A 23403-nucleotide genomic window follows, 5' to 3' on the forward strand; every position below is an offset into this window, starting at 1 on the left:
CAACGGGATACTAAAGTAAAATCGACTGACTTTGTACCGGGAAACTAACTATTTTGCTTTAATTTTATTATGATTATTCGAAGGTTATTATCTTTGATATTGATGCGATACAGATCAGTGATTTAACGGCGTTGTACATTGTTTTTATTTATTTACTGAAAACTTACAGGTTTTTTTCATTTTTTTTTTCAATCATCTTCTCTTAAAAAATAATAACGTCGAATTTAGAATCGCAACAATTTTTGAGTATCTATAATAAGAGGAAGTTATCACTTATTCCTTGCAATTTGTTGGGATAATTAGTATAATATTATTGATAAGAATATCATTTAACGATTGTTAGAAAAATTATCATCACTCATTATGGTAATGATGGTGATAATAATAACAGCAATAAAAACTTGTGTCAACTCATTAAACCAACAAAATTTGCAAAAAGGGATTCATTATTATAATTAATTAATAGCTTTGGCGGTTTACATGACTCCTGCGCGCCAGTCTAATACTGGTATTATAACAAATGTTAGGTAATATAAAATACATGATATTGTAACACTTGGAAAAATAAAATTATTATTACTATACGTTTTTTTTTTCTTTCTTTTCTCCGTTTTCGTTTAATACCAACAATATGATGTAATCATAACTAATATTGTATGCCTATATTGTATGCACACATAAACTACATAGTTGTAGTCTCACCGTAACTTGCTTTGCCTTATTCGTAATATTAACTGTAACTATAATAATTCTTCTATCAATTAATTAACATGCACAAACACGATATGGAAACAAATCGAGAATGAACTTAGGAGATTAAGGAAGAAAAGTAGTCACATGTTATAATTGTAACACTGTAATTATCGGATTATAAGGGAGCAATTTTTTACGCTGTAATGATTAAAGTAGGAAAAACAAAAAACTAAGAAAAGGTCAAATTGAAGAGAAACGGAAAAGAATTTCACAACTGTGCGCCATTCTCGCATTTGTTTTTTCATTTTTTTTACCCCACATTTAGGTGGATGTGATTATTAGGAATGATATACGTAATACATAGGAATAAACAATTTGGCACGTTTGTATCCAAATGCTCACAAATATTTCAAGTATTGCTTATACCTATTGCATAAATTTTCGATACATACATAAGAATTAGGAAATATGAAAATAAAGATACGAAAATCGCAACAAAAAACCCTGTTTACAAGGCGATATTATAGGTATGTATTTAATTATCACCAAGTAATAGGTATTAATTAAAGAAATATATTCATCATAAATAACTAGTAAGAAGTGATAAGAGTGAAATAAAATTAGAGAAAAATACAATTTAAAAAGAAAAGCAAAAATCAAAATATCTGATTATTAAACTATTTTACATAGGAATGTTATGTAACAAAAATGGAACGAGATGTGTGGTTGTATGTATTTTAAAAGCAGCGATAAGAGAAAACATTGTAGCATAATTATATTTGAACAAAAAAAAATTAGGAAACCTGTCGCGGACGATTTCTTGTCTTTTTTTCCTCAAATAATAACAATATGACAACAAGGGAGAAATCGATGTTTTCCCATAAATCCTGTTTTTTTTTTGTCTTCTTTTTTTTATATTTCTCAATTTTTTAGCCAGTTATAAAAATGAGAAGGAAATAAAATATACCCGAAGTATGACAAAAATTATACCATGTACGAATAGCATAGTTACTTTTATCCTATGCATACACATGAACGTTGTGTGTATGTATTTCCACAATGCAATCCATCACATATCTGTATAAATATATAGCTAACTACATGTATATATATAAAAATTTTAATAATAAAAAACAAAAAAAAACTTGTAACGTAGTAACGGTATTTAGAAAAATATTTTCCTATACGTATATCTATATTGTTTCGAAAACTAACGCCTAACCTGCTTATATTTATTCAACAGATAATACATAATTTTTATTTTTATTATTATTAGTATTAAATGTTATATAGGTATAACACGACAGTCTACTAAAGAGGAAGTTTTCGTTTCTTCGTGTAAAGCGTTGGTTTTTTTGTAGCAATTTAACGATTTTATTATTCTTTTGCTATTCAAGCGCGCCGTGGCTTTAGTCACGATAGATACTATCAGTTTTACGTTAAGCAACGTGAAATAAACCCAGGCTAATAACAAAGTCAGTTCATCATATACAATATAGCGTATAGGTATAGAAACGCGAAAGAAAAAAAAAAAAATAATAATGGGAGAGTTAGCAGTCTGTCCAGGTTATCTTATTCACTATATAATTACCCCTCGTTCTCTCTCATCTGTCTTTTTAGTCAATTTTTACAACACATTCATATCGCGAGTTACTATTTATTCACTATTAATGCAAAATTAAAAGGAAGCAGGGTAAGAAACAAGTTTGCAGTGCGTAATACAAAATCGTCACCGGAATTAAAAGGACAATAAACGCGATTACGGAACATTATTGATTGAGTCAGTCGTCAGATGAGATAAGAACGGAAAAATAAAAATACATAGCGCCACTAAAGGATTCTCAAAAACAGAGAAAAATTCGAAAATTCCGAATTCCGATCACAGCTTTGCATAGTGAAACCACGATGGTTAAATACAATAACACGCTAATATTTTGTTAGCATAAAGATCTCACCTTTTACCATTAGTAACAGTTCGCAATTTCTTGCAACCGCTTCTGTCATCGTGTTCAATGAAAATAAAACACGAGAAAAAAAAATTGCGAACATAGTCCATGTCGAGTAAATGTTTTCAGTCACCCCATTATCTCATCCTTCGATGGCTGTCGCTCTCCCCTCGGCTATCAGAAGCTTGTCCAAGTAAATGTCCGTTTCCCCACTGACGTCTATAAGTTTCAATCCAAGTACCGTGTCACCTGGAGATAGTTGATCAGGTCCAGAATCGACAACAATCGAGACGAAGTTTCTCTCGACTACAAGTTCTTGGAAACGCAGACAATCCTCCACCGACCAATCTATGTTCAGTGGCTGAATTCCTGCAAGTTTTATTCAGGAAATTGAAGATTTTAAAACATCGAAATTTTACGGAAATAGAACTGAAAACAATGGAAAATTTGAATCCGGTTTTGAGGATTCAAAATTCAGAATTTACGAACAATAGCCCGACTGTATAACTGAATTTGTAGGGATAAATTGATAGGTATTCTAACAGCTTTTAGAATCAAGTATTTATGACTAGAGTGTGGATTTCAAATGTTTTGAGGCATGGTTGTATTTCAAATCGCGAAAGCAGTTCAAACGAAAGCGTCATGGATTGAGATAGAAAAAAAAAAAAATAAAGAAACCAATTGAACATGATAAAAGCGCGAATGCTATTCACGGAGTCACATGAATTGAGAACGTTGCGGTATCTAAATAGAAACGAATTGATAGAAATGTAATTTTTCAAAACGCATGACAACTACATACTAGGTGAATCTAAACTTGTTCCACAAAATCGAACAACAATGGATAGACAGGATTGTAAATTACAGATTAGATCAAATTAGAACTGCACTTCAGTTCGGAGGAGTAAAAATAAATAATGGGAAGAAACCAAAACATATAAAAATAATTCAATCAGATTAATTCTGTTATCATAAAATCACTGATTTCTTATGAAGTTTGGATTGACAGGTATGAAAATGAATCTGTTCTAATACGTTTGAATATTTTTTCAATGACTGGGTCAAAAAATTTCTCAAAATAATCCAATTCGCATATTTCACTTACCCACAAGTCTGGCTTTGATCGCTTGATATGGCAAATCAAGAAACTGGCGTCCCAGCGGCTGCAACTTGTCTGTAGAAAGAACAGAGAAGTCCCCGAAATCGCAGAAGTAGACGGTAACCATTTGGTCATTTATTATCTTGGATACGCATACCCTGAAATAACGGATAAGCAGGGGGATTAACTTTTTTGATGATGTTAGAATTTATAAAACTATCTTCGGAAAATTCCTTCAGAGCATTTCCAAAGCATCATTGAGTCGAAAAATCATCTGCAAAATATTCACTCTATGTAGCTTTTTTTGATACAACTTCCCGACAATTTCCGTGTCAAATTATTCAAAGTATCAGTTATTGCGCCAGAAATTATTGAATAAAGGCCAATATTTAATGAATCACAGATTAGTGCGTTTTATTTATTAACTATCCCACGATCTTTTCTCACCTGTAAAAATGACCGTCGAAATGCTTGCCAGCGTACAAACTTCCTTCCTTGATTGAATCCGACAGTGGCGCAGATCCCATATAATTAACGCAAACTTCCTGAAGCTGGACCATCATTGCCTGAGATAAACGAACAGATTGAGAATTTAGTGTTGTTATCTTTCAGTTTCAAGTATTTTTTGGATCTTGCATGGTCTGAATTCTGCAAATCAGGAAGTACGAAGTTCCTCCCCAAAAAAAAAAAAATACAACACCCATTTTTTCCTGCAATTTTGGCAGTTAGAGCTCTTGAAATATACTTTCACATTCGACTAAATTCCAATAACTGAGGATTCAAATGCTATAACTTCAATTACCTCAAGATGCACCCTGTCGTCATAAGGTTGAACCGTAAAGTTTCCAGGACTGGCTGCCATCGTGATATGAACGTCGAAGTAGCGACCGAAATCCGGTATCACTGGCGGTTTCAAATTCCTCGTCACCAATTCTCCATCACCGGCCGCACTGTGCCTCGAGACAGATCTTTCGAGTCGTTTCTTAGGGCGCGTAGTATTGTTATTACCATCTCCGTTGGACCTGTAACAAAGATTCAGAAAGAAAAACTCAAGCATAAAAATAAACTAAAAATAAGCTGTAACCAAGGAATGTATCTTGCTGTTTTTGTGCAAATTACATGAATTACATAATTAGACTTAAAATGATCGATTTCACGAATTGAGTTCCAAAAAGAAATTGGTGATATAAATAGAAGAGGATTAAAACATGGAAAAAATATTTTATACATAGTATTACTCACCCTGCTAAGTTCGGGTCCATGGCTAATGTGCTGTTTATTGATACAACTATGTTGTTCGGCTCACAGCGTTTGACAAGCTCGACTATCGGAGGACTTGACGCTAAAGCCGGGGTGATGATCTTCACCAGGATCACTTGATCTGGTGGAGCAAGCAAAGTCAGTTTCGTCGCCATTTCACTGCTAAACATTGCCTCTGGAATGTTGTGCAGTCGTACTTTGAAGGCCTGAAGAAAACAAATTCGGGATTAAAAAAATAATGTATATAGGTATAAAAATAAATTTACGGGTTTAAGGCTGAATGGGCTTGGATCAAAAATTGAAACAGGAGAAGAAAAAGTTCAAAAAATTTTCACGACCGTAATTTGTGTTTATTTTATCAAACGCTTTTTTCTCTTAAGTTAACTTTTGATCAAGACCGTGCGCGACCCATTCATTCTTGAACGTCTTTGATTTAAAACCAATTCATCCTGTTTGCCCGATATAATCTACATCTAAAACTCTGAATCTCACCTGATAAGGATACTTCGGAAGCACTTCAGAGAGTTGATCGAGGGCGAGAAGGTCCTGTTTCTTGACTATGATAGTTTTACCGAAATCGACAAGAAACACGTCGACCCTGTTGTGAGCTTCGATGCTCGCTACGTTTCCCCGGTACCAATTTCCGTCCTCCACACATCTGACTAGATAGAGTTTGCTTCTGTCTATATTCTTGACTTCACTCCTCTGTATGTCCTCACTCGTGAGACCCGTCTGTATCAACGTGTTCATTAGGCTCACGAGGTACTTCATGCTGTCCGATTTCACATGCAGATACACGTCGCCGCTCTCAGTCACGTGGGACACGTAAGCCTCGGAGACATGACCCTGGTGAAGAAAAAATTCGTCAGATAAAATTTGAAAAGGGTCAGAAAAACGTGAAAAACAGGAAATCTACGCTGACATTTTTCCGTAAATGTTTCGTCTTGTAATTCGGACCAAAACGGACGCTCAGTTTTTTTTTCACATTTTTGTCACTGAGCTCGACGAGATACGAATTTTCGAAGTTGAACGAATCTAAGTTTTTCGTGCGCGTAGGTAAAAAAATCCGTAACTTGCATACTTTTTGAAGTGCAAATTTCGTTAGACTTGAAACTCTTGTGATTGATTGCACAATCAATGAAAAATTAGTTCAGGTAAATCGACAACATTGTCTGGTAGCGAAAATTCAATTTTTCTTTGTTTCCACAACCGCAAAATTGAAAAAAAAAAAAACCGCGTTTCGTTTCTCGAAAAATTCGGATCTCCAAGTGCGTTGATATTCAAAGTTTGAAAAAAATCACTCGGATTCACCACAATCTGTACTACACATAACAAAATTGACGAGATGATCAGTCCACACGATGTGGCTAAAACGATGTAAAACGATGTCTCCTTACCTGATTCAGCTTCGGAACAAGTATATTTTCGCTAATCTTGTTGAACAGAAAATCGTTCAAATTAACCTCCTGCTCTTTGCTAGTGTCGTAAAGAATGACAGACGCAGTCACTTCCTCCCCAAGCTCTCGGCTCAGGACCTCAGCAACGAGTATCTGTCCAAGTAAAACTTCTTCCAAGTACTCGATCACCTCAGCGCAATCGTTGAACACCTCCAAGTTGGCGAGCGTCAACTTGATGGCCTGGAAAAGCGAAACAATAACAAACGACGAGTGAAAAACCTCCACGAAATTCAAAACGGTTCAAACAAAATATTTTACCTGTGCAGGAATTTTGCAGAACTGCTTTTCCAACGGGTAAAGTTTGCTATAATGATAGGTGTCGTCATCTCCGTGATCAATGAAGAAAACCACGGCCATGCCAGTTTTCGCGTTATACTCAAAGCACTGAACTCTGTGCCAGTATTCCTCAACTTGAACCGCGTAATACTTTCCAACTTCGATGTCTTTTACTCCCGGAGCGTTAGAGATCTTTTGATAGTAGCTTTCCAGCTCGTTCAGCATGGTTTCAATTCTGTCCTGAAAGTAAGAAGGAGCAGAAACAAAATTGAGTGCGACAAGACTTTTTTTCTTGTATTGTAATTTCATATTATTCTCCTTTTCGGGATTAAAGGATGTTTATTGACACTCAAAATGCTTCATATCTCTACTCACGCTGTACTCTTCACCTATTAGCCGTGCCCAAATGTCTGTCGTGTCTAAAACGCAAGTGATGCAAAGATCCCAGTACTCGTCGACAGGTGGTTTCAGAACTCCAGGAACTGGAGGACCGATAGGATTTAGCTCGATCTTTTCCACCCTGGGTGATATTGCTTCTGCTACCTTTGGAATAGAAATATACAATAGACAGGGGGGAAGAATTTAATAGTATTTAATTTTCAGTATTTTGAAACAACTATCATGTTATACTGTTTCGTTTTACCGCATACGCAATAATTTCAAGATGAAATTAAGGCAAACCAAAGTATAATAGTAATAATAATTACTTCCAAACCCGCCATACCCTTTTGGGTATGTCCCTATAAGTAAATAGCTTGTGCGCGGTTAAGGGAGGGATATATTAGAAACCAACATTATGTGTCTGCAGCCATCTTAAGATGTTCGGCAAAAACACCTGCATTCACATCAGGGACAAGGAAATCTGCAGACAAACTTGCCCAGTAGCTGGATCGAGTTCAAACCTAAGCTCGCAGATTCGGCACCTGAGAGACTTGATCCGTCTTACAATTTATGCGAGTTGCTGCTCAGCTTCTCCTGAACAGGCTGGAAATTTGAACTCAGTTCTTCCCGTTCCGCAATCTTAGACAGTACATGCTGCGATACTATGATCGGTAGTTAATCAAAATTCGAATCGAATAACCAAAGGAAAAGTAGTAACAGAGGCAAAAAACATTTCTTTTAGTGTTTTTAACGCCAGTAATAGCGGACAGGAATGAAAAGACATCTTTAATATTAGATAAAAATGGTACTGAGCAAATCTTAACACACAATCTAAGATATCAGTAATTTGAGAAAATTTTTTTTACACTCGGAAAGTTCTAGGAGTTACAACTCTGGTGTTTTTGATCAGATTGTAATGCTTTTGGGCTTTTTTTAGTGATCATAAATTTTTTAATGTTGACGTGTGTTTGTAATGCAGATTGTTCCTGTACGGTTGTGTCAGCATACAGATAATCCCCTCGGTTGGGTTCTGCGAAGGGTAGAGTATTGACCTCATATGTGAATTGTGTCTTTCATTTTTTCAATGGCTTAGTTATTCACTAATAACAATAAAGATCTCCATTATTATTTTGGAAATAACATAAGCATTTGCATTAGTATGGGGTCATAGGTTGCAAACACTTACTTGGTGACCTTTGGCATTAGTTGTCAAACTTTCAGGTTTATAAGTGCTTTGAAATGTTTTTGTTAACTATTAAATAATCGACAGCAATCTAGCGACTCAAATTACAGCAGAAATTCCGATTGGAGATGGTCATTAAATTAGTATTTATTACAACACGTTGTAACCAGACTCCGTGTACTGTCTTCAGACTACAAAAATAAAACGAAAGAAAGAATAACTTAACGAACTGTATGACTATCCCCTTACACTGGGTAATATTAAACAGAACTAACAATAAATGTTCCGTTTCTTACATTTTAAATTATATTGGAGAGACAGAGTGGAAGAATTTTTCTCCAAGTATCGAATTCAAGGTCAGTAACAGTTTGAAGAAGATGATAGAAGAGATTTTAACAATAAATTTAGGACTCAACAGCTTTGTCTATTGCAGCAAATTGTTATCAAAATTTAATTGCCACATTCCAAACAGATCTTCAAGATATAATAATCGTTACTTTTTTCTTTGTGTAACGGATAACAATTCTTCGCTCGCTTCACCATTAGTGCGATCGGGGATCTTTGTATCAAACACATTGATTGGCTTGACATTTACGAGCCAAATCTTTAGTATGTTAAGAAGAAATATAAATGTACGTTTGAGTACACCTGAAGCTTTAAGTAATTGAATCTAAGAATTTTAAAGCATTGTGCGTCCGTAGTGGCGAGTAAACACGTTTATTACTATAGTTTATATAGTGTTGTAATTGGGCTTCTACCATTGATATCAAATAAATAAATATTTATCTCGAGAGTCATTTGAAATAAATTTGTGTCTTTATGGTAGAACAAATGCACATCAACAATCACATTTGCACTTTTTACCTATACTACAATATAAGATTTCTAGAATATTTTTCAGACACTTCATAAGGATCTAGTCATCCATTGAAAAATTCTCAACAACAATTGTTTCGAACGTTTGAAGTACAAAAACTCAACTCAACCTGTCGATTCCTTGATTTGTGTGATTCAAATTTGCATAGAATAATTCACAGTGGAACCTCGATTATCTGAACTGATTGGGACCAAGCCTAGTTCGGATAACCGAATAGCAATTTTTATCTTAGGGGATGATAACACATACAACACAAATTTGAATCCACAAAAAATCTGTATTAAACATCCAAATACATATTAAACCTTTTTCAAACACCGAATGCCTATTTTATTGGTAGAAGCAATGTTACAAGTGGATTAACGCTGGAAGATGAGAAACGCGCATGTGCTTACTCGAACATGCGTTGTTCTCACAGAAGCACAGCGAGTAACAATGTGAATTTCATGCACAAGAATTTATTTGTTGAACCAAAGTTCGATAGTTGAGAGTTCGAATAAATCAAGTCAAGGTTTGGATAATTGAGGTCCTACTGTACATTGCACAGCAGAGACATTGTTATTCTTTGCACCCTAAATAAAAGCACGAATTGAAACGCATACCTTGTCTGAGCTGCGATGTTTGGATCGAGGGCTCGGATACGGTAGGCAAAGAATCGTCGAATCGTGGGCGCCTTTCTCCTTGAAAATTTCCGAGGTTTCGACGATTATCTTCTCCCAGTCTTCGGGCAAATTTTCCCTGAACTGCTCCTGGTAATACTTCGGTATTTGGTGCATAAAAACTCCGTTCGAGTGCTCAGCGACTATCGCAACCACACGATCCTTAACCAGATTCTTGTTAGTCGTCTCCGTAAGGCTGGATAGAGGACCGTTTATCTGCAACAATTCATGCAGCGCTTTGGCTGCCACGGCTCGGGTCGCTTCTTCAGATGTGGCTATCTCTTCCGGATAACTCGTGCAGCCGTACGAACCGATCTGAAATCCAAATTGTTTCACTCGAATCGCCTATTCATCTTGGATTGGGTAGTTTTCAGAATAATTATTCACATTAAAGCGAGAGGAGAAAAAAATCGACTTAAGTTTGAATTTTTTGGAGATCTTTGAAGCTAGTTTCTAGAATGAAAAAAGATTTCAATAACAAGGGTGAAGTAGAGATTATTGGTACATTAATGAAGCGGAGAGATCCTCACCTTTACTTTACAGTAGAAGAAGGAACCTTGTCGTTTTGCGGAGGACTTAACAACCTTGTACGAGGGTTTCGGGAGCTTCATGCTTTGCGTGTAGATTTCCAGCTGCTTGCACGGATTCTGATGCTGAGAATTTAGAGGCCACATTGTCTTGACCTGTAAAAATATTTCGCGGATTGAGCGGACGATCAAAAATAAAGCTTTGATATGAATGAATGGGTTTTGTACAATCTGAGATGAAAATGGCAAAGGAGTTAAAACTATTCAAAACATTTTTACAAGTGCAGTTTGTGTTACTGATGCTAAACACGAATGAAAGGACATTCCTGTTATTCAGTAGATATGATTTTAAGCGAATTCGATAAACCCATAAACTATGATATCAAAAATTTGAAGAAACCATCTATGATCAGAATATTGAAAATGCATCAACTTTTGTGTTCTCGACCAGATTCAAACACTTTTTAGCTTATTTTTCTTGTTGACCAGACCCTTTCAAATTCTGTGAAAATAATAAAATTCAAATAATAAAACCTTTCCTCAAATCGTTCATATTTCAAGTTCCCAAATTCAAATTTACTCAGCATCATTTTTACAACTCAACGATCGACAATTCGACAGATCGAGACTTAAAAATCGGACCATAAACTAAATCCTTCATCTTTTAGCCGTGACTAAACTTAAAAACGACATAAAAAAACCTCCTTACCTGCAAAGTTTTTGGTGTTGCAGGTGGGGTCGAAGAGGCGACGCTTTCAGCTGCGGCAGCAGCTGCGACTAGTTGACTGGGCGAGAGCGGTGAAAGAACAGTCGGTGGACTAGGGCTAGTCTGAGGCTTGAAGTTGAGCCGGTCGCTGATCGATTTCACAATTTTTGACTGCGTTTGAACAGGTTTGGAATTTCTCTCCTGGATGGACAGGCCCGGTTTCGGTGGGATTAGAGGTGTCGGTGTTGGCGGAGTGCGTTTCTCACTGAGTAAATTCTGCGTCGTAACTTTATTCTTGTACGCGACAGTCGGCGGCTGATTTCTGGTGTTCAAATTCGCCGATTTGTTTGCCATTCGGTCTGACAATTGCTGGAAGTGAGAATGAAACGAAATGGAATGGAATAGAGCGGAATCAAATAGTTTGTCGCAAGTTGGTTTTTATCATGAAAGAGAGAGAGACAGAGAGAGGTGATTGTGCGTGTAAACGAGAAGGACCAGGAATTAAGAATAATGCAATCTGAACGAATTGGATAAGTGAGAAAATAGAATGAATAGTTATAATTCGTCAATTTAAGAACAACAGGAACGAATTTATTACTCAAACTTCGAATTTGAATGCTTAAAGCTAGTAAAAAGAGTAAAATACGAATTAAACAATAGGATCGAGTGAAAATATAAAATTTTTGAAAAATATCATCAAAGCCGAGAGAGAAATTCTTAAACAAAGATACAAGAAAATCTTAATTATAAAGAAAATATTATTCTGTTACTAACAGCCCTTAGCTAGTACGAAAAAAAAGCAGAGGGTTCTCATGAACTATGTAAAAATATGTTTAATTAGTTGTGTTGATGACTTAAAAATTAGACAGCCTTACAAATGCCAAATGAAAATCTTTTTTGGATTTTGCGTTTTTTCAGTTCAACCGTGATAACTTAAAGGCTCTTGCCGGAGATGAAAATGTTGACTAACAAAAGATTCCAAAGACGTTTCTCAACTTCATACATGTGCACAGATTTTGCACACCAGTGTAGGTTGATTGTAAGAATTTTGCACTTTTGCTGCACCCTATTAGACAGGTGATGACAGATAAACAAAATCAAACCAATGAATCAAAGTATACAAAAGCCCAAGAAACAGGGTGAAAAGTGATGTGAAAGAGAGAAAATAGTCTGATGTTACATGAAATTCGGTGGGAATGATATAACGAGGCGATTTGCAATAGCGTGGATGATCATTTTTGGCGGAGTTCGACGGAACGATGCTTACCAAAAATCGCAGGATGTCTTCTCGCCCGGTACTAAAATCTGGCAAATTGCAAAAAAGTGTTTCTAAATAGTGAAAAAACGACGCTTGTGTGCGGATAATGAGATGATTTTAAACTTAATTATTCTTGTGTTCTCGTGATAATAAATACAATCGTTTCAAAACTAACCAGAGATATTTCAACACCGTAAAACGCCAACTTTGTAGAACTGCAAACACTGTAGTTTGATAAATGTGATTAGAGAAAAAAACTTTTCAAGTAAAATCATTAGTAAAACTAGATATCCACCAAAGAAATGGTAGGATTTATCAGGGAACTGATTCATAATTAATCCAAAACTCTTGTACATATGTCATTAAAAGTCTCCTACACACAGCTTAGCGTCGCTGAAGATGCTAAGCGAATTGTAGTTTAGGTGATAATTGAGGGTGTGAATAGGAGTAGAAAAAAACTGAAAAAGAAATTGAAATTTGGGTATTTATGTCGTATAATCAATTATTCAATTCGCTTCAGGTTTGTATTATTAAAAAGTATATAGATCAAACTTTATTCCCAAACTTTTTTGTTAGAATTAATTTACAGGAAGTAATATTATGGATGATTACATCAACTATTTCCCTCAGTGACATTTTTTGCAACCCCAACGATATTTCGAAGACGGCTAAATCAATTCACTTCATCAAATTTAGAGACAGTATTTTTATCCCACGTTTTCACTTTTATTCAAATCACCATATTTCTTCTGTTAATCAGGTAAAAAAAATAGATTCTTCACAAAAAATCATGATTCGGCTTGATACGGTTGCCATTTTGTTGAAAAAAAAGTGAGAAAAGGAAGTTCCACGTCGTGACAGAAAAGACAAACTACCCAAGAATACTACCTCTCAAGAAATCGCAAACATCGCAAAACATGTCACCGAGCAAAATGTCTAATGTTATGGTGACGAGAAACTATGCTCCCTATTACTTGATTTTAATGAGAAAATTAAATAAACGAAAATCAATCTACGTACTTTCGAATAAAACAAACCCCAATCCAATTGAATAATTGGTTATCAAAATATAAATTACCAAAGTTCACCTACGTTTTTGAGTCTTCTAATCGTATACACACCCTGAATACAAATCGTTATGACGATGCTCACCTTGCTCGGAGAGGTTTGCGGAATTCCTGGATTTGGTAGCATGTATCGAGGTGGTTTCTCTATCAGCGGTGGTATAGTTTTCTTTGGTGGATTCTGCATCAAAGGTGGCAAGCTCGGCACTCTAAAGCATTGCGAATGGATCATCGAAAACACAAAAAACCAATATTAGAAACAGAATATATAAAAGTTTCAGAGATAAGATACACATATATAGTCAAACTTATATGAATTTAAAGTAATTTTTTCAAAAAGAAAGAAGCTGAAGAAAAACAGCAACGAATCTTTCGACCATGAACAAGCTTTCAAATTATATAATCATCGGGGAATTAAACTCCCATACATGAGAACAGTGGCGATATTTGAAATCTAGTACCTCTGGACAGCTCGATAATTTGTGCTAGACCCTTTTCGCTGCTGCGAGTTCATAGACGGCATGTCGAATTGCGACGGTGTTCTGCCTGACCTGGCAGCAGGTCTTCTGCGTTTGGCGGTCTAAAAAAATTGCACAAACAAACACTGAGTTTACTTTTCTATTCCCCATTAACTTATCTGGAGAAAACGAAAGTGAAAAGCAAAAGTCGAACATTTGGCATTACTTTCTAGCCACTTTCGATCGCTAACGTTGTGGAAATTTGTTGGTGAAAATTGAAGATAATCACTCACCAATCCTCGTGTGCGATTCTTGGATGACGAGGACTTTTGTCTTGCTATCATCTGTGCCAGGTGAACCGTGTCTTCTGTCGGTTTGGCGATAATATTCCAATCGTTCCCTCTCTTGGTGATAAGGAGCCCAGGAATGTCATTGAGGAACTCTTCAAGGGACGGATAACCCAGTTTTCTATAGGGTAAACTTTCCCCGACTATTTTCTTATAGTCATCTAAAATGATTGAAGGAGGGATGGGTTATTTGGAGATAACAACAGCGGGCATTCTGTTTCGATAAAGGAATGAAGCTAAATAAGGAAAAACGGTTATCTGAAACTCAGTGAAATTCATTGACTCTCCACGATATCTTGGTTCTTGAAAGGATAAATCGGTTGAATTGTCTGAACCAAAAGTTAGGAAAAGATAAAACAACCGTTTTCGAAATCTTGTAAAATGTAAAACCGTATCTTCCAATGACTGCAATTCCCCTATATAAGTATACTATAATATAATGGAAGATTTATGGAATATTCCTCAGTCAATTTGTCAGGATCCAATAAACGAGGAAGATAAGCTCAAAAACGTCAGAATCGATTTAAAAAAATCTGAGTTTAAGCATTTTGACAGTTCTTACTATGAAACTTTTTCTCCAATCGTCCATATCTTAACTTGTGTAATTTGAATTTGCTCAGAATTATTTCTATTAAATAGTAGAAAAGTTTTTATTTTCGGGTTCACCAATATTGGCAAAAATAACATTGCTAGAAATTTTTTTAACGATTTTTTCTCTTGTCCCATAACTTTTGGTCACAATTCTTAAGGTCCATTCATTCTTAATAGCTAAATGGATAAGAATTAACTTACTATTTAATTCAGACAGCGAGACACCGCCTTTAGCTGACAACAGACAGGCCCGTAAGTTGGCTACAGCCTCATCATAGTCAGCATTGTCCCCCATTATTTCAAGAAAATGGTCCTTCTCTGTTTAACCCTCGTCTTGTCCTCGGCTCCGATTTTCTTTCTCAGATATGTCTTGTTATTTCTCCTGAAAATTAATTTCAAGAAGCGTTCATCAGAAATAAATTTAACAATTCCAAGGAGTCGAGTCGTGTTTTGAGTCACAGAACTTTAGTAACTTGACGTGAGGAAGGGCGGAGAACAAGTGTGCAGCTTATTCTGCAAAATATTTCTTTTCCTCACTGATATGAGAGTTAAAAGGAGGGAGATAGGGAGGGAAGGAAGTCCTATAAATGAAGTGTTTATGCTTTTACTTTAGCAGTATGCATGAGTTGCGACCTCTCAAATTTCTACGGGTCAAGAGGAACAGCAATTCTAGTAGGGACCAGACTGTTTATTTCACCCAGAGATTGCCTCCCTTTCCTCTCCTCTTCTCTCTCCTGCTCATAGTTACACTCTTATGTCAAATGTAAACATGTGCCCACAAGCACGTACATAATTTATGAGGGTGATGCTTTTTTCAAAACAAAAATTTTTCTCACCATAAAGGGTGTCCGTATTCACAGTGACTCAATCATTTTAGATAATTGTAAGATTTTGCAACTTTGTTTACGTACTCCAGATCCAAAGTTGTTATATTTTAGACACCGTTCATGTCCATTGAAATTAATAAGATATTCCAGTTTATTTAAAAGTCTTTGTGCTTGAAATTTTTCATTCGCAAATTCGCGAGATTTGAAATGACTCAAATTCGCCAAAATTCAAAATATTTCGCCAGACAATCCCAGTTTTGCTGTCGACAATGAAATCATATTTTCTATGAAATCGGTATATAATTGACTATTTTCCAATTTTCTATCGACTTTGAAGGTGTTGACTTTGTAGAATTTGTTTATGAGTTTGTATTCCTTCAGTTTGGTTTACTAAATTTCAGATAAAAATCAGATCTAAAGTCGTGGAGTAACGATTTTTTCTCAAAGACCAAACTATCATTGCAAAGTTAAATTATCATTGCAAATTTCAACCTCAATATTTTATCATATAATAAGATTGATAATAATCTAAATTCGCTTCATACTGTTAGAATCAGACTAAAATTAACCCATTACAGTCAAGAACATTTTTTAATTTATACTTTTCAAACAAATAAACATTTATCTCATATCGTTAGAAAAGAATCATAATTTACGCACTAAGTACGACGCTGCAGTTAGCAGGCAGTCAAAGTTGGCAGCCAAACACGGGAATGCATAGGGGCTATTCCGCGTTAACCGGATCAGTCATCTCTCAGATATTTTTTTAATTTGGCATGTGGACTGTGTAGGGAGAGTTAGATTTTTGTGCCAAAGCGCGAATCTCATAATGCAAAATTCGATTTTTTATTAACAATAACAAATTAGACTCCCATTTTTTTTAAAAATTCATAACTTTGGCAAAAAATTAGATACAATATATTTTTTTTTCAGATTACGCGGAAAGCTTCATAGAATTTTAAAAAAAATACAAAATGGTAAAAAAAAGTTGTTATCAATTGTTTATTTAACAATTAATTTTTCAAAGATTTTTAAAACAGTGACTGAGACGATCAAAAAATTTTTTTAAAATTCTGACATGTTCCTTGAACTGTACTACAACCTGTGAATTAATTCCAGAGGGGTGTTTTTCTTCGTTTTCGAGTAGAAAATCATTAAAGGTGTCGATGCGCATGAAATTGCGCCGCGCCGAGTCTCTACGTAACGGCGGGCGACCGGTTGCCGTCCACCGCTACCCCGCGGTGGCGTCGCAGCGTTATTTTAGAGTCATTTTCACGATGTTGGACATGATTGGAGAATCTGAAAAAAATACTGTACCTTCACAAGGCCTGCTCAAAGCGATAAGTGAAGTTTCAAGAATGTGTTTTTATTTTAAAATAAGTAGCAAGTTATGTAATTATTATCATTTATGTGCACTCTCATGGTGTGTAACCGTTATTTTGAATCTCTGTAATAAAAAAACGGTGAAAAACACATTCCTGAAACTTCACTTATCGCTTTGAGCAGGCCTTGTGAAGGTACAGTATTTTTTTCAGATTCTTCAATCATGTCCTACATCGTGAAAATGACTCTAAAATAACGCTGCGACGCCACCGCGGGGTAGCGGTGGACGGCAACCGGTCGCCCGCCGTTACGTAGAGACTCGGCGCGCCGCAATTTCATGCGCATCGACACCTTTAATGATTTTTTACTCGAAAACGAAGAAAAATACCCCTCTGGAATTAATTCACAGGTTGTAGTACAGTTCAAGGAACATGTCAGAATTTTAAACAAATTTTTTGATCGTCTCAGTCACTGTTTTAAAAATCTTTGAAAAATTAATTGTTAAATAAACAATTGATAACAACTTTTTTTTACCATTTCGTATTTTTTTTAAAATTCTATGTAGCTTTTCGCGTAATTTGACAAAAAAAATATATTGTATCTAATTTTTTGCCAAAGTTATGAATTTTTGAAAAAAATGGGAGTCTAATTTGTTATTGTTAATAAAAAATCGAATTTTGCATTATGAGATTCGCGCTTTGGCACAAAAATCTAACTCCCCCCACACAATCCACATGCCAAATTAAAAAAATATCTGACAGATCCGGTCCGGTTGACGCGGAATAGCGAATAGGCGTCGGTACTTGCGTGGATAATTCGATCTGACACTTAGAAAAGCAATTTCGATCGGTCAGAGATGATGAAAAAATTTAATAAAACGATGAATTTGGTAGTGCATGGATCAGTATGGATAAGCATATGATCGTACAGCAGATGATTGTTTATTAATTATGAACTTATGAATTAATTCGTTTGCTAGGTGCGGAAACATCCGAGGACTTTGAAACTGTGTGAAAATATTCTAGATCGAACCTGGAACACGTTCGAATTTCATTCGCGAGGGTACGCGATCGTTAACTATTTTTTATTAATAATTTACTGACGAACAATTTCGCTGGTAGCTTCAGCGTCGTACATTAAGTGTCCAATCGCTCAAAAAATTTATCTTCTGCTATCGAAAAAAAATAAAAGACTATAGGACGATAAGCATAGTGAATTGACCCCAGAAGGATATCTGGATCTGATTCTGCAAGTTTCAGACCTCTATCTATGTTGGTTTTTGGATAAATCGAAAAAAAACGTCAAATCAAAAAATAACTTTTTTCTCAAAAACAGCTCGACCGATTGAATCGAAATTTGGATACATTATAGAGGTATGTGAAGACTATACTCGAAAAAAGTAACAGCTCATAATCTTTACAATAATCAATAGAAACAGGCGATTTTGTCCGAAATAATTTTTGATCTCTATGGTAACGTTCCAGAACAATTTTGAAACTAACTTTTTGTTTGTCTTTTTTGATGTAGAATAACCCCTCAAAAATTTTAATTTATCAGAATGTTAGGCCATATTGAAAAAGAATAAAAACTGATTTTTTAATATAAAAATCAATTTATTTCGATGTTTATACTTTTGAAACAACAGAGACGAAGCTTATTTGATAAATTTATAAGTGCAAGTAACATTAAATATCGAAAACAATGATGTGAAAGCAAATTTTTTTTTTTTAATTAACAAATCGAAATATTCGAAAAATAATTATAAACTATATTGAGATGCTAATATTTTTATTCAGAATATCCTTTGCATTTGAAAACATCAATATAAATATTATTTATCGATATATTGATCTAATCAGATTAATTTTCATTTTTTATATAATAAAACTAGTTTTAATCTTCGTGACTAATCTTTGTCTCTATTTTCGTCAATAACGGTTGTAATCATGTCTTGATTAAATAATGTAGTGAGTATTGCAACAGGTCTAGGAATTTTAGACAGATATCGTCCGTGTGCTAAATATAAAATTATTGCAGCAACATGTGAATAACAACCAATAGTCCTAAGTCCATTTTCACATTCACAGCAATATCTTGGTATTCCACTGCACCCAACCATATTTGGTTTATATTCAATAAAACATCTGTAATTTTAATTTGCGCAATAATTTACATAAGAGAAGTTTAATTAGCTTGAAATTGCATGATTATTGATTCGTGTTCAATAAGTGATAATTTTTTCACTTAATTGTGTTTTTGCAGTAGAAGAATAAAATAAAAATTCGAACAGAACTGAAAAATTTTTGCAAATAGGTAATTGGTCAGAAATATTGTAGGGAAAAGTGGTACCACCCAGTATATTAGGGAAATGGTTTATAAGGGGCAGCAATTGAAAATAAACGATCCCTTTTCAAGACTGCATGACCCTCAAATATTCTCCGAAAACGTGAGTAATGAGCTGTTCCGTTTATTAGTTTTATGGCCTTTTGCATATTTCAGTTTCCCTTCCCCTCCTGACCCTACAGAATAGAAATCCCAAATCTTTTGTACCTGAGGTTAAGCAGGCCTGGGGAAAACCCAAGAAACGGTTAAATTTATGACATCTCTGTCCCTTCTCAACCCATTGTTCCTTCGTGTTTTTGAAATCCTAAGAAAACACTTTGTTCTGTACATTTTGGAAAGGGAGGAGGAAGTTTTTTCCTGCATATTTCTCCATTTTCCTTCAACAGTCTTGTAGTTAAATTTGCAAGATTATTGATTCGTGTTCAATAAGTGATAATTTTTTCACTTAATTGTGTTTTTGCAGTAAAAGAATAAAATAAAAATTCGAACAGAACTGTAAAAATTTTTGCAAATAGGTAATTGGTCAGAAATATTGTAGGGAAAAGTGGTACCACCCAGTATATTAGGGAAATGGTTTATAAGGGGCAGAAATTGAAAATAAACGATCCCTTTTCAAGACTGCATGACCCTCAAATATTCTCGGAAAACGTGAGTAATGAGCTGTTCCGTTTATTAGTTGTATGGCCTTTTGCATATTTCAGTTTCCCTTCCCCTCCTGACCCTACAGAGTAGAAATCCCAAATCTTTTATACCTGAGGTTAAGCAGGCCTGGGGAAAATCCAAGAAACGGTTAAATTTATGACATCTCTGTCCCTTCTCAACCCATTGTTCCTTCTTGTTTTTGAAATCCTAAGAAAACACTTTGTTCTGTACATTTTGGAAAGGGAGGAAGAAGTTCTTTTCTGCATATTTCTCCATTTTCCTTCAACAGTCTTGTAGTTAAATTTTTTTCTCTATTTTCAAGGTGCAAAGTTGAATTTGCAATACACAAGTACATCATTTTACTTTTTTTTACAATTTACTATATTTCGAACACTCGTGAGAATGCAAATTAACGATTTTTCATAAAAATGCATCGGTAAATTAATATGGCAAACTTCCAACATGGTGCGAAAAATTAATCATAGATCTCAAAATGTACAAAATCCAAATTTTTCGTTTAATATTTTTTTTTGGGGGGGGGGGGGGGGGGGGGGGGGGATAAAACCCACATTGCGTTTTTCTAGAACTTGAAATAATGCAGGATGCAATATTTTTAAAACCATCCGATTAGAAAGCTTGTTCCGAAAACGCAACAACTCAGAATACAATCATGAAAATAGTTTCAATCCTGTCTAATTTTTTTCTAATTACATTTCAGTCATCATCAAGGGTAAAATTGAATCCTTTTTTTTTTATATTATCTTGACATCATTCGGAACAGACTGTCCCATTTCAAAGTTTTCTCTCCTTTCTCAAGACAGTAAATCTAATTCATTGCGACAAGAATAACACAAATATTAGGTATCATTTAAATATGCATATACAAATGTGTTTGAAAGACAAGAATGTAAAAAAAAATTAGACAAAGGCCAAGGGATTCTTCAAGGAGGATATGAAATGGATTCTGTGAATATTGCATTCTATACAGAATTATACTCATTAGTGGTAGGTATAAAATTTTGACGTTTTTTTTTTTATGCATCAAGTATTTTTATTCTTCACTTAACGAGAAGACATCTTTCTATTTTTGTATATATAAAAAAGATAGGGGAGAGGGTGATGATTTCTGATTAAAGAAAAACACTTGCTAAGGATTTTTTATTTCATATTTGTTTGGTGGAGAAGTTTATTGAAAGTGATAATGCAATTTTTCTCTCTTTTTGAGTAGTTCTATACAAGTTTTTTTTTAAACGTTACAGATATTCAAACAGGTAACATTGGTAAACGATAATGCTATGAATTAATAATAGTGATTGAGAGAACAATCATTCGATATATTCTTGTAACTTGGAAAAAAAAGAACAAAAATACAAAGTATAAAACAAACCTATACATGAATGAGAAGCTATATCTTAGTTTTCTCATTCTTGATTTCAATAAGTAGTTGCAATTTTCGTGATAATATATATATATATATCTATAGTAATAGTCCTAAGAGGAAAAAGACAAGAAATGACAGAAATAATTAATTTTCTAAGCGAAAACATCAAGTATACAAATAATTGGAATGACAATGGCAGTAACGATAGCAATAATTGTGCTGATGAAAAATTCGTCCAATGGTATAGAAAATATGAGTAACAATTAGTATATTCCGATTGAATAATCCCATATTACATGCAACGAGGAAAATAAATCATAATTTAAGGTTTATTACAAATAGTAATAGTAAATTCATAGAATTCATGCCATTTCTTTATTTCTACGTGAAATAAAAATGTATTGGAGTATTCTCCTTTAGAATTGTATAAGGAATGCGGCGGTTAGGCCCTTTTTGAGCTACGTCGACTTCGATATTTAGAAATATATACAACGTCGAAATCAACAATAATACAGAATAAGAAAAAGACAGACCCGTTCTATTCACGGCTACCATATGTAAGCAGCAGGTATGAATTCGAACGTGTTTAAGCTAAGTAAGAGTACGGAGTGAAATTCGCGCCCAATCGGAACAGTGAAAGAAAATTAACGTTACTACTCTGATTATAGCTTTACAATCGCCATTATGATTATGATTATAACATTTTTTCCCCAACGAACGAAATTCCGCACGGCCACGGTGTAAGAATAAGGCGGCATATCGTCGACGTAACGGCAAAAAAAAAGTAGATATAAGAATGGAACGAATTGAAATTTCGAACTATCCAAGAAAAAAAATATGAAACGCAATAATTTCCAACACGTTTCCCGCGATCTTCAATCCATTTTTATCGGTTTTGAGAACACATCTTTGTTATTCTTTTTCTAGTTTTATTATTGCCGTGTGGCGGTTTTTCTAAGCGACATCTGTGTGTGTGTCTGCCTGTCTGCGTTAATGTAATTGACGATGAAAAATATAACTACGATATGCAAATGGCAAGAGAGACCGTGGGCAAGAGGTATTTTTTAGCCGCCAACTTTTCTACGGAACGAATGGTCACGTGAAAATAGGCTACGTAGAAAATATGTAGAATAAAATCCACGGAAGGGTGGTGAGAAAATAGAAAGCAAAGCCGAAATCCGCGAGAATTAGGTTAACAGGCAATTGTATGTAATAATGAATACTCACACAACGCAGGGTGATAAATTAATTTGGTCCACTGTTCAGAAGAACGGTTATTGATGTAGTCCGAGTAGAACAAGAATTTATCCAATCAACCGTTCAGTGGTAACAGTTGGCAGAAGTCAGACAATGCAATCACCCGAAGATTCTGACATTCTCACGTCCCGGTATTTACCGTTTTCGCAGCAGCTCCCACTGCTTACATATCATTTCCGGTTTCGATCTCCCACCATCGCGATATTTCAAATGAGGTTATTCCTTTTTTTCGCGAGGAACGCAATTTAGATTCCGTTTGCTTTTTTTTTGCCATTTTGGTATTTCTTTTTCTCGCCGTGGTGTTGTGGAACACCTTTAACAGACATTCTTGCGTCACTGCGTAGTTCATGACTGCTGTGAATTCTGATGCCTAACTAGACGCGACAGCTGTGAGCTGCCTGAAGATTACTGAGGGTGGCTACAAATTATCGGACAATTTCTTCAACAGCCTATTTAATGTGGCGAATTTTCGCTGATATAGTAGAGACGATGGAAATTACAATGTTTTTCATTTATTGACTGAATTTTCACCATGATTCCGAATTCATTTATAAAGTCGGTAGGCGTAGGAAACTGTAATTATCTCCGCGCCGCAAGCATACAGCGTCCGGTGAAAATGAAAATAGTGCCTGAAAACAAGCGCGTAACAGTCGCGTGGCCAATAGCGACGAATTTTGGATACGACGCGAGTCGATTGAAATGGGATTAAATATTTATTGATGCTTGTAGAGTTAATGGAAAACTGATAAAACAAATCCAATTGCATTAACAATTGTATCGAGATAAATTTTTACCGTTGAATACCGTACTATTCCAGGTTTGTGCGTATCGGGGAACTACTTGTCGGC

General features: G+C 35.0%; 1 protein-coding gene across 2 annotated transcripts; it reads right to left on the reverse strand.

Annotated features, from left to right (window-relative positions):
• Positions 1-597: 597 nt before the first annotated feature.
• Positions 598-22877, reverse strand: LOC124305683 (tudor domain-containing protein 7). Of its 2 annotated transcripts, XM_046765327.1 has the most exons (17): positions 22526-22877; positions 14984-15164; positions 14138-14352; positions 13848-13966; positions 13475-13595; positions 11068-11433; positions 10362-10514; positions 9775-10146; positions 7107-7274; positions 6714-6971; positions 6396-6635; positions 5491-5844; positions 4981-5204; positions 4541-4760; positions 4186-4304; positions 3745-3896; positions 598-3008 (listed from the first exon to the last, which is right to left on the reverse strand). In XM_046765327.1, exons 2-17 carry the CDS (start codon positions 15075-15077, stop codon positions 2782-2784), a joined length of 3402 nt encoding a protein of 1133 aa, XP_046621283.1. In that variant the 5' UTR covers positions 15078-15164; positions 22526-22877; the 3' UTR covers positions 598-2781. The 2 variants fall into 2 exon arrangements, with proteins under 2 accessions (XP_046621283.1, XP_046621284.1); XM_046765328.1 differs by lacking the exons at positions 13848-13966; positions 14138-14352; positions 14984-15164; positions 22526-22877 and adding an exon at positions 12332-12369 and having other exon boundaries at positions 13475-13572.
• Between the last annotated feature and the right edge of the window lie 526 nt (positions 22878-23403).

The sequence above is a fragment of the Neodiprion virginianus genome, chromosome 5 (assembly GCF_021901495.1).
Source record: "Neodiprion virginianus isolate iyNeoVirg1 chromosome 5, iyNeoVirg1.1, whole genome shotgun sequence".
NCBI classification, from domain to species: domain Eukaryota; kingdom Metazoa; phylum Arthropoda; class Insecta; order Hymenoptera; family Diprionidae; genus Neodiprion; species Neodiprion virginianus.

What these genes read in the sequence shown, in the direction of transcription:
- LOC124305683 (XM_046765327.1), bottom strand. Translation starts at nt 15,077, where the DNA reads ATGGGGGACAATGCTGACTATGATGAGGCTGTAGCCAACTTACGGGCC. An exon ending in AACATCGCAGCTCAGACAAG is followed by an intron (nt 7,275 to 9,774) that starts GTATGCGTTTCA and finishes TCTATTCCAAAG; the next exon opens with GTAGCAGAAGCAATATCACC. An exon ending in TTGTTCCGAAGCTGAATCAG is followed by an intron (nt 5,845 to 6,395) that starts GTAAGGAGACAT and finishes TTTCTTCACCAG; the next exon opens with GGTCATGTCTCCGAGGCTTA.